Source organism: Platalea leucorodia (assembly GCF_965183815.1).
Source record: "Platalea leucorodia genome assembly, chromosome: 5".
NCBI lineage: Eukaryota > Metazoa > Chordata > Aves > Pelecaniformes > Threskiornithidae > Platalea > Platalea leucorodia.
Window position 1 is genome coordinate 76,254,641 of NC_138827.1, and position 16,641 is coordinate 76,271,281.

Below are 16,641 nucleotides of genomic sequence, written 5' to 3' on the forward strand. Positions count from 1 at the left end.
GGGAAAGCTGGAATGTGGTCCTGGAGAGAGGGGAGAGTGGCTTTTGGGGAGGGGCATTGAGCACTAACTCCAAACAGGTGCAGAAGTGTCACATTTTCTGCCCTTGGGACTCTGAGTACTGGGATGGCTTGCTGGGAGATGGCGGAGGCTCAGCATTTTTTAGATGTGAGGCCACATATTTGGAAGCTAAATATTGGTTTACAAGAGTAAGTGTAGGTCCCCTTCCTGAATATGTTGCCTCCTGCTACTATACAGAAAGCCACCCAGGGAAGCAGGCTGACACATTATGATGTGATTCTTTTTTTATAGAACCACCTGTTTTTAGCAAGGTGCCGAGCCCTGTGGACACACTTAAAGGCTCAGATGTTATCCTCCAGTGTGAGATAGCAGGGACTCCACCCTTTGAGGTGGCTTGGTTCAAGGACCGGAGGCAGGTCAGGAGCAGCAAGAAGTTCAAGGTGACAACAAAGCACTCCGTTGCCAGTCTTCATATTCTCAATCTGGAATCTCAAGATACTGGAGAATATCAATGCAAAGCTATGAACGAAGTGGGAAGTGACACTTGCACCTGCCCGGTGAAATTCAAAGGTTTGTATGCTAGAGGATCAACAGCATCACTGCCCTCTTTTCTTGATCTCCTGGCTGTCCCTCTTCCAAGCAGGCATGCATGATTAACCCTCCTCTGCCTCCTTGTTTTTGCCATCAGAACCCCCACGCTTTGCCAAGAAGCTGAGTGACACTGCAATCTTCGTTGGGGAGCCAACAGCCCTGCAGGCAGTGGTGGAAGGATCCCCACCAATTTCTGTTGTCTGGCTCAAGGACAAGGGTGAAATTATTAGGGAGAGTGAAAATGTCCAAATGTGGTTTATGGACAACATTGCAACTCTTGAGATTGCCAGTGCAGAGGGAGCTGATGTTGGGAAGTACATCTGCCAGATCAAAAATGATGCTGGCATGCGGGAGTGCTCTGCCTTTTTACAAGTCCTAGGTGGGTATAGCCTGCTTCACAGGTACTATATCTTACAGCTTGCACAATTGTCTCTACCAGCCTTTGTTTTCTGCTTATATCCTGTGCTAACTGGTTTGTGGGTAGATTTCCTGGTGACACACTGACCCCTCCATTCCTATTTCAGAACCAGCAGTCATCTTAGAGAAGACCGAGCCGATCACAGTAATGGCTGGCAATCCTTTTACCTTGGAGTGCAAAGTAGGAGGAACACCTGAACTTATCACCAAGTGGTACAAAGATGGCAGAGAACTAAGGAGCGACCGCAAATACCAAATTACCTTTTTCAATAATATATCCACTTTGAAAGTCTTTTCTGCAGACAGGGGAGACAGGGGCTTGTATACTTTTGAGGTGCACAATGAGGTGGGGGACAGCAGCTGCACTTCTTCAGTTGATGTTTCAGGTCAGCTCTATATCTTTGTTGTTCACACTTGTCTTTAACGGAAGTTTTTTTTCCTCCCCCTTTCCTTTCCCCCCCAAAAAAACCAATACTTTTCTTCCTATTCTTCTGCCCTGTCCTACTTAGATCGTCTTGTTCCTCCTTCATTCTCAAGAAAACTAAAAGAAACAAATGGGGTGCTGGGATCCTCAGTGCTTCTGGAGTGCAAAGTGTCTGGCACATCCCCCATATCTGTGGCCTGGTTTCAGGATGGGAATGAGATTGTCAGTGGAGAAAAATACGAAATCTCATTCTTGGATAACGTTTGTGCTTTGAAGCTGAATGCCCTGGATGTCACAGATACAGGGCCATACACCTGTGTGGCAGCCAATGTGGCTGGATCTGATGAATGCAGTGCCTTCTTGACTGTACAAGGTCAGTGGAAGGATACTACAGCCCCTTCAACAAAATTCTTTCCTCTTCTCTTCCTTCCCTCTGGTTTCACATGGTTTCTTTTTCAAGTTTGGTTGTTGTTTTTTTTTCCCCCTCCCTCTTTCTCTCCTTTTTTTGACTCAAACCTGTTCCAGTTTTCCTCCTCCACAGACATTCTCCTATTAACATCTTTCTCCCTCTTCAATTCTTTGCATGATCTGTAGAACCACCTTCTTTTGTGAAGATACCTGATCCCCATGAAGTTTTGCCCGGATCAAGTGTGACATTCACCAGCTACATCAAGGGCACTACACCCTTCAAAGTAACCTGGTTCCGAGGCATCAGGGAGCTGGTGCCAGACAGCAACTGCTCCATCTCTCTGGATGAGTCTGTGGCACAGCTGCAGTTGTACAACGTGGAGCCAGGCCACAGCGGGGACTACGCCTGTGTGGTCACAAATGATGCTGGCAGTGCCTCATGCACAACCCAACTCTTTGTGAAAGGTGTGTTTGTGTGTTTGCATGTACGCACAGGTATCTCCCTTCATGCTCTGCCTGCAGTCCTGCCACATCTGTCCCTCTCACTATTGATCTATGCCTCCCCACAGAGCCTGCAGTCTTCGTGAAGAAATTAAGTGATTTCAGTGTGGAGCAGGGGAAGTCCATTGTGCTGGAAAGCAGCTACATAGGCACCCCTCCCATCTCTGTCACCTGGAAAAGAAATGGCATGACAATTGCTCAGTCTCCACGCTGCAGTGTTACAACTACTGACAAATCTGGCATTCTTGAAATCTTCAACAGCACCAAGAGTGATGAAGGCGAATACACCTGTGAGGTGGCAAATGAGGCGGGTGGGGATGTTTGCCACAGCCTTGTATCCATCTTAGGTATGCATCACCCCAGATCCCCCTAAGGTACCCTAGTGATGCTCTGCCTCTGCTCACCATGCTCTCTCTTTCCCTAGAACCACCCTATTTTGTCACACACCTGGATCGTGTGGAAGTGAAGGTTGGCGAGCCCTTGGTCTTAAAATGCCAGATTGGTGGTGCACCAGAAATCAAGGTGTCCTGGTATAAAGATGACACCAAGCTCAGATCAACACAGGCTTGCAAAATGCACTTCAAGAATAATGTGGCAACACTGGCATTCTCCACTGTGGAGGAAAGTGACATTGGGGAATATATCTGCAAAGCAGAAAATAGTGTTGGCTTCGCCACCTCCACAGCTTCGCTTGTTGTTAAAGGTGATGGGCCGAGGGCCACTCTTTCCTGGGGTAGTTTGTGGGAACTCTTTGTTGTCTACAGAAAGAGGTTCTTATTAATTTCAGAGTTAATTAATCTTAGATTGACAAGGTGGCTTCCTAATTAGAGTGGTGTTTATTATTGTTTTGCAGAACGTCAACTTCCCCCTACATTTGCCAGAAAACTGAAAGATATTCAGGAGGCAGTTGGTGCCCCAGTGACATTTGATTGCCGCATAAATGGCTCAGAGCCTATGCAGGTGTCTTGGTACAAGGATGGGGTTCTCTTAAGCGACAGTGATAACATGCAATCAGCCTTCTTAAATAATGTTGCAACTCTCCAGATCTTGCAAACTAGTATGGCTTACTGTGGCCAATATACTTGCTCAGCCCAAAACTCTCTGGGGACTGCATCTTCCAGCGCCAAACTTCTCCTCACAGGTTTGTAGTTCACATTTAGACAAAGATCTTTTGTATGTCTTTGCTCTTTTATTTCTTCACCCTTTTTCCTGCTCTGCCCACTGTGTGGTGGCCAGGGAGCATGGTCATGACATCATGAGGTGTGTGGTGTGGAGGGCTTGGTGGTGAGCTCTGCCATGCTTTCCTCTTTGCAGAACATCTACAACCTCCCTTCTTTGACATCAAGCCAGTATCTATTGACGTGGCACTAGGGGAAAGTGCAACCTTTAAGTGCCACGTGACTGGCTCTGCTCCCATGAGGATTAATTGGACCAGAGACAACAGAGAGATCCGCCCAGGTAGCAACTACAAGATGACATTGGTGGAAAACACGGCCAGCTTGACAGTCCTAAAAGTCGGTAAAGGGGATGCTGGACTCTACACATGTACTGCCAGCAACAGTGTTGGAAAAGACGCATGCGCAGCTCAGCTGGCTGTACAAGGTATTGCTGTGAGCTTTAGCATTCATGGGGATTTTCTTTGCAAGGCAGACACCCAGAAAACAAAGCCCTGAATGCAGACATGTGAAACTAACAACCTTTACAAGAGGCTACTACACTGAGATGTCTTATTTCATTTAACTATTTTTGTAATACTTGAACACTTATTCATCTTTCTTCTGGTCTGGTATAGCACATGATTTGTCTTATCAAAGGGATGCTTCCATTGAAATGTTAACTCTGACTTAGTACCCTGTTGCACCTTTATGAGTGACCCTGTTGGCCAGCAAAATCTATCTTCCTTCTCCAGTATTGATATTCATTGTTGTCCAGGGCAGGGAAAGGTAGCTGAGAGAAACTCAGTTCTTATGAGACTTAAATGTATTTTTACTGGGCATGCAGCTCCTGTAAATAGTTTTACTCTTTCACAGACTGAAAACATTGAAAACTGATGTTCTAGACAGCAAAAATGAAGGATCTGAGGGCAGACTTGGTGACAAATATCCATTCCGCCAACACTTTGCTTCTCCATATAGTGTGTGAATCTTATACATTTCAATGGTCTAAATTTATTACTGGATCAAACTGTCTTGGTACAAGTGACACTTGTATATTAGTGTAATTTCCTCAGTGTAGGTGGGAACACTGGATTTATTTATAGTTGTTCCGGATATCTCATTCTTACTGATTTTACAAAAGAACAAATGTAAAATACACTACTTAAATTATGCATGAGTTCAAATGTCCCTGTTGGTTTAGTGCTTACTTTCTTTTTTCCCCTCTGTATGTATTTGGGGCAAAAAAACCAAAACCATTTGAAGAGTAAATACTATGACTTTTACTCTCTGAGACAAATAACACAAGAAGCTGAACTACCACTAGCAAGATTTTGTAATAATTGCTTGTCAAATGTATTATATATAGAGAGAGTATATTCTATCCACAGAGATTTATTGGTGGGGTGGGAAGAGTGCGGCAGACTGAATTATCTGTGGATTTAGTGGCAAGTAGGGATGCTGTTATGTAGCTTGACTTACAAAAAGCATTGAAAGATTGTAGCAAGAAATCTAAGCTCTTTAAAAGATTTAAAGCTTGTTTCCACCAGAATCACAATTCTGTTTATTATTAATGATAACATTATTAATAGGTTTATTTGACCAGAGTTACCATTCATAGAATGATCCCAAGTAACCTTATTTATTTTCTTACTCTTCAACTATTTACTCATAAAATCCTGAAATTATTTTTTTTCCCTCAGGATTATTATTTTGTTTTTTAATCCTGAACTTACACTGGCACTCACTTCGGTCCTTTGGAATTTGTACAGTTTCCCCAGGGCTGTAAAATTAATGATGTTCATTGTTTGTCAGCTAGTTTTTATAGAACTTTGAAGGGCAAGCTCTCTGTGTGCATTGATTTGCATGTGTTTAATTTGAGCAGATGCTGTCTCACTTCTATGACACACAGCCCTTTTTTTTTTTTTGTAGAATTAAGATCTTTTGTTCAATTGATCTTGAAAATCTCCTGGTTTTTTATTAACTTTCCCACTTTAACATCTAATGTTCCCAATCTGTAGTTCTAACCATTGCTTTAGGTTCTAGAAACTGCTTTACGTCCTAAGTACTTACCTTACTAACTTGTATATCCTCATTTTTGGAAAGGAATGTAATTAGAGTGTGACTACTCAGCAACTGTTAGTTTGCAGATAGATGATCAACTCTTTTTTGTAGTGAAATCTGATAGTAAACTACTAAGATTCCAAGAGTCCTTGTGTTAACAAGCCATCATTTCTATTTTTAGAAAGTCTAAGGAAGTTTTGTTACTAACAACATAGGATGTTCTGCAAATGTCCCACAGGTTGAAGTAACCCACAATAAAATAGATATTCTTCCTACACTTTACAGACAGATGCACAAAGAGGCTCTTCATCCTGTTTTACAGAGACTTGTTTGTTGTGCCCACATTACCACCTCTTGGCTTTACTAGTTATATCTTTGATCTATGAGCATTCGGTCTTGTGATTCTGAATCATCTGTATGGTACTTTTGATGAAAAGTGTCAAACCTCCACCTCTTTCTTTCCTTACAAAACAAAATGTAACCATCTGGTTTACTTTTCAGTCACAGGACCTTTAACACCCATTTCTGTAATACCAGCCATCTCATAATTCTTTTCAGCATGATTATTTTGAACCTCTTTTTTTTGCTACCTAAGCTCTTTGACTTTTGCTCCTTATATGCATCTTTATGTTTGGCTTTGCAATAAATATGTGAAGGGTTATAATGCAGATGCATTTATTGACTATATCAATTGTTAATGACATATTAAGATACAAACCAGTTGCTACAATGCTTAGCATAAATGCTCTTAATAATATTTCTTGGCTGAACAGTTCGGATTCTTACATTTCCATCAGGCATTTTGTTTACTCATGTATTGCAAGAGGATATTACTTAAAGAAAACCACACATGTCAGCTGATCTGTACTGAATACATAGAAGGAGAAGTAGAGTGGGACAATAAAGTAAGGAGAAACTAACTGAAATGCACATAGAGAACTTGCTTGCTTCCTAATCTAGATTTTTGACCAACTTGAAATCATCTGAAAAAAATTTCATAGCAACTGCAAAATTAGAATGTTTGCACAAGTCCCCAGAGCTTTTATTTTCTGTTACATATTTCCCTGCTTATTCAAAGAATCAGTGCAGTTTAAAGTATCATCTTCCCTTTTTGGCTTTCCAGAACCACCAAGGTTTATTAAGAAACTAGACTCCTCAAGACTTGTGAAACAGCATGATTCCACTAAGTATGAATGCAAAATAGGTGGATCTCCAGAAATCAAAGTCACCTGGTACAAAGGTGAAACTGAGATCCATCCCAGTGAAAAATACAGAATGTCCTTTGTGGATTCGGTGGCAGTCATTGAAATGCACAACCTCAGTGTTGAAGACAGTGGTGACTACACTTGTGAAGCTCAGAATCCGGCGGGTAGTGCAAGCACCAGTACCTCACTGAAAGTAAAAGGTCAGAATCCCAGTTCTTTCCTTACCTTTCTATCTGTATGAGTCCTCCTTTGTGGAAAAGCTATTAAATCCCACTTTCTTTAGTCAGAGAGGCCAAAACCAGTCTGAATAGATGGCAAACCTCTTGCCTGTTTGTTATGCTGTGGGAGATCTTTCTTATTTATGGTTTGTCTTTGCTGTTCGGCACCAGAACGGCTGCTTGAATAGTCTGTCCTCTTTAATCTCCTTTGCTCAAATAACACAAACTTTAACCTCTTTTATTTTTTTTTTACAGCACCCCCCATTTTTACCAAGAAGCCCCATCCAGTCCAGACCTTGAAAGGGTCTGATATTCACCTGGAATGTGAGCTTCAGGGCACTCCTCCATTCCAGATTTCATGGTATAAAGACAAACGAGAAATTCGGAGCAGCAAGAAGTATAAGGTCATGTCTGAGAACTACCTAGCTAGTATTCACATTCTCAGTGTGGACACTGCAGATGTTGGTGAATATCACTGTAAAGCTGTAAATGATGTGGGAAGTGACTCCTGTATTGGCTCTGTAACACTAAGAGGTTTGTATAAAGATTGGCACCTTCTTGGCATTTCATTGTTCCTGTCATTCTCCTCCTACTTTTCCGCTCCTGTCATGGTTTTTTTACTGTTAAATATCTTCTTTTAAATAGCACCACCAACCTTTGTGAAGAAGCTGAGTGATCTCACTGTCGTAGCTGGAGATTCGATTGAACTGCAGGCTGCAGTAGAAGGATCACAGCCCATTTCTGTTCTGTGGTTAAAAGACAAAGGGGAAATCATTAGAGAAAGTGATAATCTTTGGATCTCCTATTCAGAAAACATTGCAACTATGCGGATTGGAAATGCAGAACCAGCCAATGCTGGGAAATACATTTGTCAGATAAAAAATGATGCTGGAGTTCAGGAATGCTTTGCCACACTGACAGTGCTAGGTTAGTAGCATGAGATAAAAAGCACAATGTGTTTTAAGATGCTTTAAAATTTCAGTTTTATGATACTAATAACTATTGCACTGTTGTTTTTAACAATGTTGTTACTTGCATCTCATTGCAGAACCTGCAGTCATTGTAGAGAAGCCAGGCCCAGTCAAAGTTACAGCTGGAGACTCTTGTACTCTGGAATGCACAGTAGACGGCACACCAGAGCTTACTGCTAGGTGGTTTAAGGATGGGAATGAACTGTCCACCGACCATAAGTATAAAATCAGTTTCTTCAACAAAGTATCTGGGCTTAAGATCCTTAATGCAGGATTAGAAGACAGTGGAGAATACACTTTTGAGGTGAAAAACAGTGTTGGTAAAAGCAGCTGCACAGCTTCAGTGCATGTTTCAGGTTAGTTGACTACTCTCTTTGAGTCACATCTGATCTCACAGTTCCTTTACAAAGCCTTCAGATAGCAAACTGTTTCTCAGGGCTGGCAGCCTGAGACACTCATTACTTGTATAATCTTAGGAGTATTTGGCATGTCACTTTGGCAGGCATCAAGAATAGATGCCTACCTAACCTCTGAGGGGCAGGACTTGTTGCGAGGACTTGATTTCTTCAGCGTTAATCTACATGTCTTCTTGGACAGCTGGTGCAATATTGTTGCTTATGAAAAAGAACTGCAAAAATAAAAGGTGTCCCTCAAAAAGTGTGAGTGCAAGCTCCAGCATATTCTTAACCATCAACTATCTATTTTTCAGTGACTTAGGTGTGTAGGACCAGATTGCTAAAGTAGAAATATCAAAAGAAAGTTAAATTATTTTATTATGCATGGGGAACTTTTTGCATTTTAAGCTCCTGTATGGTAATTTTCTTTTTTTTTTTTTTTTTTTAAACAAATGCAGATCGTATTATACCTCCTTCTTTCACAAGAAAACTGAAAGAAACTTATGGTCATCTGGGTTCTTATGCTGTACTGGAGTGCAAAGTTTATGGGTCACCACCTATTCTGGTTTCCTGGTTTCATGATGGACAGGAGATTACCAGTGGAGACAAGTATCAGGCTACCCTTACAGACAATACCTGTTCTCTGAAAGTGAATGGACTTCAGGAATCTGATATGGGAACTTATTTGTGCACAGCTACTAATGTAGCTGGGTCTGATGAATGCAGTGCATTTTTGAGTGTTAGAGGTCAGTATCAACAAGAAGCCAGAGTCAGAGGGCACAAATTTATTTTCAAAAAGACTTTATTCTTTGCTTTGTTACATATTTCTGATTACTGTGCTCTTCAACAAAAATTCAAATGTACTTCTCTGTCTGTTTTATTTGCATGTTTAGAACCACCATCTTTTGTGAAGAAGCCTGAACCACTGAATGTTTTATCTGGGTCAAACATAACCTTTACCAGTATCATAAAAGGCTCCTCTCCATTGGAAGTTAAATGGTTTAGTGGTAGTGTTGAGCTAGTACCAGGACACAGATGCAATATCACCTTGCAAGATTCAATTGCAGAACTGGAGCTGTTTGATGTACATCCACTTCAGAGTGGAGACTACACCTGCCAGGTCTCTAATGAGGCAGGGAAGATTTCTTGCACAACACATCTTTTTGTCAAAGGTTTGTCCAGACTACTGTATCTTATGCTTCTCATGCTTCTAAAAATGATCTCTTGGTTTTATTTAATTTGTTTTCTTCCCATTGTTCATTATAGAACCAGCCAAATTTGTGAAGAAGGTGAACAATTTAAGTGTAGAGAAAGGGAAAAATTTAATCTTGGAATGCACGTATACAGGTACTCCACCAATTTCAGTGACATGGAAGAAAAATGGAGTAAAAATAATGCACTCTGAAAAGTGTAGCATCACTACTACAGAAACATCTGCCATACTGGAAATCCCTAGTAGCAAACTAGAAGACCAGGGGCAATATTCTTGTCATATTGAAAATGATTCTGGACAAGATAATTGTCATGGCACAATCACAATACTAGGTGCGTCAAGCCACCATCACTTCCTCAAGTGTTATTTGAACTACTAATGCTCATTGTGCAATACCCTTTTATGCTAATGGTGTATGTCTGTTCTTCAGAACCACCTTACTTCATTACACCCTTGGAGCCAGTGCGGGTGACTGTTGGGGATTCTGCATCCTTACAGTGCCAGGTTGCTGGAACACCAGAAATGATTGTATCATGGTACAAAGGCGATACAAAGCTGAGAGGAACTGCTACTGTGAAAATGCACTTTAAGAACCAAGTTGCCACTCTGGTTTTCAGCCAGGTAGACAGTAGTGACAGTGGGGAGTACATCTGCAAAGTAGAAAACACTGTTGGGGAGGCTGCTTCATCATCTTTACTGACAGTTCAAGGTGAATATTTCATTTTAAAAAATATGAAAATGCCCTATTTTTCTTAAGTATGCTTTGCTATTTTGAAAAAAAAAGATTACCTTTTCCTTGTTAAACACTTTACTATTTCTTGACATGTAAGATACCCTGTGGCACTGTCTTCTATTAACAAAGGCCTACCAGTAAAGCTAGTCGAAATATGTCTCTTACTAACCTCAGTTGTTCTGCAGGGATACAAACTTCTGCACCTTCCTTCCCCATTGAGGGTATTGCTTTGATTGTTTCCACCATTAGCAGTCCTGAGCGTTAAATAGACTCACTGTGTGTAACGGAGGGCAGAATGGTTATGTATTTTCCTGCAACCATATGCACAGTGCTCTTTTCACATCAGGTTCCAAATAAATGATATGCTGAATAACATTTTTAATCAGAGGTTATGAACAAAAATCCAGCATACTCTGTAGTATATTAGGCAGTGATTATTGGTGAGTACAGCAATAGGTGCATATCTTCTGAAAGCACTCACTGTACAATACCTGTTTTCTTACAGAGCGTAAACTTCCTCCTTCTTTTACACGAAAATTAAGAGATGTTCATGAAAGTATTGGCTTACCAGTTACATTTGATTGCGGCATTGCTGGTTCAGAACCTATCGAAGTATCTTGGTTTAAAGATGGTGTACGTGTAAAAGAGGACTACAATGTTCACACATCCTTCGTAGATAATGTAGCAACCCTCCGGATTTTGAAGACAGATAGGAGCCTTATTGGGCAATATACCTGCACAGCTACCAATGCGATTGGGACTGCTTCTTCTAGTGGCAGGCTTGTCCTTACAGGTCGGTGGGCTGTGAAATATTTAATGGAAATATCTTAAAACTCACTTTTGCCTTATATACGGATTTAATATTGTACAAATAATATTTATTTCACAGAGGTTTACAGAAAATCGACGTTTTAAAGTGATGCTTTTTTATTTCTTTCACTCTTCAGAAGGGAAGACTCCTCCATTCTTTGACATCCCAATTACACCCCTGGATGGTATTATTGGAGAAAGTGCTGACTTTGAGTGTCACATTTCTGGAACACAGCCTATTAGAATCACTTGGGCAAAAGATAACCAAGAGATCAGAACAGGAAGAAACTACCAGATCAGTTACGTAGACAACACGGCCCACTTGACCATCTTGAGAGTTGACAGGGGAGACTCTGGAAAGTACACATGTTATGCTAGCAATGAAGTTGGAAAGGACTCTTGCACGGCTCAACTGAGTGTTAAAGGTACTGAATAGATAATACATTGTGTGTACATTTTTCTTCCTTTAATTATAAAGGAAGTTAGCCTTATTGCTGCAAGATAAGTTTGAGAAAAACTTTTAAGATATAGCTTGAAAGTACCTATCTGGAGATACCATGGGTCTCTTAAGGGAATTGGTAAGGGTCACTAACAACAATGGGAGGAGAAATGAAAGAATATTTTCTTTGGCCTAGCTTCTTTATAGGCTTTGGACTATTTCTTTCTTGAGAACTCAACAAAAATCTTGGGTTTTTTTAAGTGGCATTTGACTTAAATCAATGTAAGAGGATTTTTTTTCAAATAAGAAAATCAACTATGACAGTGACTGTAAGAGCAAGAAACCTGCTGTTTATCTTGGCATACTTTCTTAAAAAAAAAATTCTATTTAAATGAGAGCAAGTATCAATTCCCCAATGTTCAAATTTTTCTTGAAACATTTTCTTTAGAATTTTTCATTTCAGGTTTGATTCATTGAATTTGAATAATATATTCTTCTCTTTACAGAACGAAAAACTCCACCTACTTTTACTAAGAAACTGTCTGAAGCAGTAGAAGAAACAGAAGGGAATGAACTTAAACTTGAGGGCCATGTTTCTGGCTCTCAGCCTTTCACTGTTGCTTGGTATAAAAACAATCAGGAAGTTCATTCAAGCCCTCATTGTGAAATATCTTTCAAAAACAATACCTTACTTTTGCATATAAAGAGTGTAGAGCAATCAGATGCTGGTTTATATACCTGTAAAGTGTCCAATGAAGCGGGAAGTGTGTTGTGTACATCTTCTGTTGTTATCAGAGGTTAGTTGAAGTCTTATTTTTCTTTGCTTCTTACTTTTCTTTGTTGTATGTTTGCTGCAAATATACAGCCTCTATCTTAGGAGCTGATTTTACTTACCTTAGCAGTAATTTGTCCTGAGATGGACAAGATAAAACTGAGTTAAACCACAAAATCAAGGAATTCTTTTAATTTTGTGATTAAAATAAAACAATATTTTTCAGGGAGAGGCTTCTTTATTTTTTCACTATTTGCTATGATTGATCTAAAGTGAACATTGAAATCTTTATATGACATTTCTGTTGAATTTTTAATAATTTTCTTTTCATGGAATAACAGTTTTTCTGTGCAATTACATCTAAGCTTGGGCAGCCTTGACTGTGTTGTGGCAGCATGGCACTTCATCATAATACTCTTGCAAGAGATTGCATATTTGTTTCTTTAAAGGTGCTTTTATAGTTTTGCAGACTAATAGTAGTGCTTGAGTTCTTATACTGTTTTTTGAATGTAAATGTCCTTGTTGCATGGAGAAAAGGTATTTCTTCCATGTTTGCATAGAAAACATACTCATCTGATACTTATTCCATTTTCCAAAACTATGAGCAACTTTCTCAGATTTTTGCTTATCCTCCTTCATTCCTTGCCATTGTCTTCTTAAGAATCACGTGCATCTTTTTCTCTTACATTCTTAATCATACTTTCCTTCCTTGAGTATTCACTCAAGCATTTTCATATTCCAGAACCTAAAAAGCCTCCAGTTTTTGACCAGCCTCTTCAGCCAGCAGCAGCAGAGGAAGGTGATACCCTACAGCTCAGCTGCCATGTCCAAGGATCGCAGCCAATCCGTATTCAGTGGCTGAAGGCAGGGAGAGAAATAAGAGCTTCAGACAGATGCAACTTCAGCTTTGCTAACGGAGTAGCTCTTCTGGAACTTGCTGCAGTTACCAAATCTGATTCAGGAGAATATGTATGCAAAGCTTCAAATGCAGCTGGCACTGATACTTGCAAATCTAAAGTGACAGTTAAAGGTACAGTAACATGAAGAAAATCAAGGCATATGATGGAAATTTAAAACAAAATTCCATCCTGCTTTGTTTTCTGTGGAACAAAAATGTTAATAATTAATAGCAAACAATTAGCATCTTTTAGTTCTTTGCAAAAATGTACCATCTGGGATGACAGTATATTTAACAATAATTTATATATAAATAGTGACATAAACAGTGGGAGATCAGTGTCAAATCAATAGTATATTCTTACCAAAAAGATGAAAAATTTAGTTTCTAAATCTAAACACCGAATTTAAGAAAAATGCAGGCTGAATGAGTGAAATCACTTGGACATGCACATTTTATGGAAAGGATGGGTGGTGTTTATTAAAGGAAAATACAAAAGGAATTTGATTGAGCGTGTGGCCTCAGAGGCTAATTGCTTCAGGACTGTTACAATTTTAAGACACTTTGACCTTTTAGCTGAAAGTAAATATTGCCTAAGCATGAGTTCTTCCATGCAGGTCTTGTCTTACCATTGCATAAAAGACATAAGAGTTCAGTAATATGTAGAAATAGTATCTTTTTCACTACATGGGTAGCTGCAAGGCTAAGAAATACACAAAAGAAAAAAAATAATTTAACAGATCACTGATAAGAAAATGCAAGTAACTCTTAGGGTGAAATTTCCAGAAATAGAGAGAAAACAGAATACCTCACTAAAAACTGATCCATTTTAGAAAATGAGGCTTCTTATTTGCATATGCATCTATGAATTTCCATCCATGCAGAATATCAATGACCTAAGTGAAGTTAATGAACATCAGAATATGGCCCATAGTGTTCAGTTTCATTTGGAAAGTAAAATATAAGTTAATTAAAACAAGATGGAAGTATTTTGCATTTTTCTCTCTTGCATAGTATTTTGTTCCATCTCTGTAATTAATTCCTTTTTTACAATTCCTTTGGAAGCATCATCATGCATGAACATAAATGATTACATGAAACCATCTATTTTAATTGTTTGACTCTGTCTTTTAGAAAAACCAGCAGCTGCACCAGCAGCTAAGAAAGCAGAAGTGGAAGGAAAACTTTATTTTGTGTCAGAGCCTCAGAGTATCAAAGTCATGGAAAGTAAGAACTCTTTTCAAAAAAGTACACTGTCTTCTATTTGCCTATGCCTTTTGTTTGAGATTATGTCCTGCTGTCATAGACAGCTGGGAAGACTTAGCTTCCTCATTTGCATCTTTCTGCAGAGACTGTTGCAAGATTTATTGCAAAAGTTGGAGGAGACCCAATTCCAAATGTTAAATGGATGAAGGGAAAATGGAGGCAACTCAACCAGGGAGGTCGCATTATAATCCAGCAGAGAGGAGATGAAGCCAAACTAGAAATAAAGGATGCAATAAAAACCGATTCTGGCATGTACAAATGTGTAGCTTTTAACCAACATGGTGAAATTGAGAGGAGTGTAAACCTACAAGTTGAAGAAAGAAAGAAAGAAGTTGTTGAAGGGGATCTCAGGGCAAAACTAAAAAGGTATATGGAAAGTTTTTATAGATTAATTTGCCATCAACACAGAAGAAACATTTTTTATTATATATCTCAGATCAAGATATATTTTTTAAATATTTTTTAAATATTAATAACTGTACTAAAAATAGAAGCACCTGACTAGGCTAAACTAAAGGATTCCACTGCACAGGGCAGCTCTAAGCTGATTCATTTTTTCAGTGAACAACTTCATAGGAATGAAGCATTGTATATTTAACTTATGTCATTGATTTGAATAGCGCTCCAACAAAAAGGAAGGAAGAAGAGGAAGAGCAACCTATTGATATCTTGGAACTTCTCAAAAATGTAGATCCCAAAGAATATGAAAAATATGCTCGCATGTATGGAATTACAGATTTCCGTGGCCTCCTGCAAGCCTTTGAGTTACTAAAGCAAACTCAAGCAGAAGAAAGCCATAGATTGGTAAGATACAGCGTGACTGCAACATTGGCTATGTTAGGAGTAACACAGTTCCTTTGAACAGACTTGGTGTCCACACTCTGATGTTACTGTGTGTAGGAATCTCTGGTTCCTCTTTAGATCTTTTACTGACAGTTCCCAATTTCTTGCATGCTCAAACCCAAGAAGAAGGAATGGGCCTTCTGGCCAAGTATGTTCTGTCTTCACAACGTGGCTGCAATTTTTAAGATGGGAAGATACGCTAGCTACAGTACAGTTATAGAAAAATTGATGTAGGAACTAATTCTATGTTGGATAAAGATGACAGCTTGACATTTAGTATCCTTTAATCTTTGAGTATGTTCTGCCTTTTTACAGGAAATTGAGCTCACAGAAAAAGCTCGAAGAGAAGATCAGGAGTTTGATGAACTTGTAGCTTTTATTCAGCAACGACTCTCACAGACAGAGGTAACATTTTTGGACTGATTTGTGAAGTATTCAAACTCATAACAGGGAACTTGAAATTAATTTAAACTAATATTTTTCAGCCTATTACTCTGATCAGAGACATTGAAAATCAGATGGTTTTAACAGATGAGGATGCTGTCTTTGAATGTGAGATTAAAATTAACTACCCAGAAATTAAACTTTCATGGTACAAGGGAACCCAGAAACTGGACTCCAATGACAAATATGAAATTAGAATTGAAGGTGATCGCCACATACTGAGAATCAGGAACTGCCAACTTGAAGATCAGGGAAATTTCAGAATAGTGTGTGGACCACACATTGCCAGTGCCAGGTTAACTGTGATTGGTAAGTGTACTTCTGAAGTATGTATTTGAATTAATTTACACTTTAATTATTCTGCTGTCTGACGTCTGCTAAAATGTATGTTTTAACATGCTAATAGAACCTGCAGTTGAACGGCATCTTCATGACACTACTTTCAAGGAAGGAAACACATGCACGCTGTCTTGTCAGTTCTCTATCCCAAATGCCAAGTCTCAGTGGTATAGAAATGGGAGACCCATTAAGATAGGAGGGAGATATTCAACACAAGTCTCTGACAAAGTACACAAACTCATCATCAAGGATGTTAGAACAGAAGACCAGGGACAGTATACCTGCAAGCTTGACAATCTAGAAACAACTGCAGACCTGGCCATTGAAGGTTTGTAAACTGATATAGAATCTCTTTATTACGGTAGTGCTAAACAGTTTCTGGATGTTCCATTAACAGAACAAATTAAAATAAAAGGAATTTCTTAAAGAGATATTCCCAAACTTGGAAACGGACTAAACAAGAAATTTTGCTGCCCTTTCTCTTTGAACAATATGTGACATGCTTGTGTAAGTTAGTT

General features: G+C 39.3%; 1 protein-coding gene across 1 annotated transcript in view; it reads left to right on the forward strand.

The window, feature by feature from the left end:
• TTN (titin) overlaps nt 1-16,641 on the forward strand; it is a 241,644-nt gene that overhangs the window by 69,826 nt on the left and 155,177 nt on the right. The window contains exons 74-100 of the mRNA XM_082311459.1: nt 310-588; nt 707-988; nt 1,134-1,412; nt 1,536-1,823; nt 2,045-2,323; nt 2,428-2,706; nt 2,784-3,062; nt 3,213-3,500; nt 3,674-3,961; nt 6,701-6,982; nt 7,256-7,534; nt 7,646-7,927; nt 8,049-8,327; nt 8,825-9,112; nt 9,260-9,538; nt 9,633-9,911; nt 10,010-10,288; nt 10,818-11,105; nt 11,260-11,547; nt 12,068-12,358; nt 13,076-13,363; nt 14,366-14,458; nt 14,581-14,863; nt 15,118-15,301; nt 15,656-15,745; nt 15,826-16,093; nt 16,191-16,451. Coding sequence (XP_082167585.1) covers nt 310-588; nt 707-988; nt 1,134-1,412; nt 1,536-1,823; nt 2,045-2,323; nt 2,428-2,706; nt 2,784-3,062; nt 3,213-3,500; nt 3,674-3,961; nt 6,701-6,982; nt 7,256-7,534; nt 7,646-7,927; nt 8,049-8,327; nt 8,825-9,112; nt 9,260-9,538; nt 9,633-9,911; nt 10,010-10,288; nt 10,818-11,105; nt 11,260-11,547; nt 12,068-12,358; nt 13,076-13,363; nt 14,366-14,458; nt 14,581-14,863; nt 15,118-15,301; nt 15,656-15,745; nt 15,826-16,093; nt 16,191-16,451 — 7,122 coding nt within the window. The remainder of the gene's footprint in view (nt 1-309; nt 589-706; nt 989-1,133; nt 1,413-1,535; nt 1,824-2,044; nt 2,324-2,427; nt 2,707-2,783; nt 3,063-3,212; nt 3,501-3,673; nt 3,962-6,700; nt 6,983-7,255; nt 7,535-7,645; nt 7,928-8,048; nt 8,328-8,824; nt 9,113-9,259; nt 9,539-9,632; nt 9,912-10,009; nt 10,289-10,817; nt 11,106-11,259; nt 11,548-12,067; nt 12,359-13,075; nt 13,364-14,365; nt 14,459-14,580; nt 14,864-15,117; nt 15,302-15,655; nt 15,746-15,825; nt 16,094-16,190; nt 16,452-16,641) is intronic.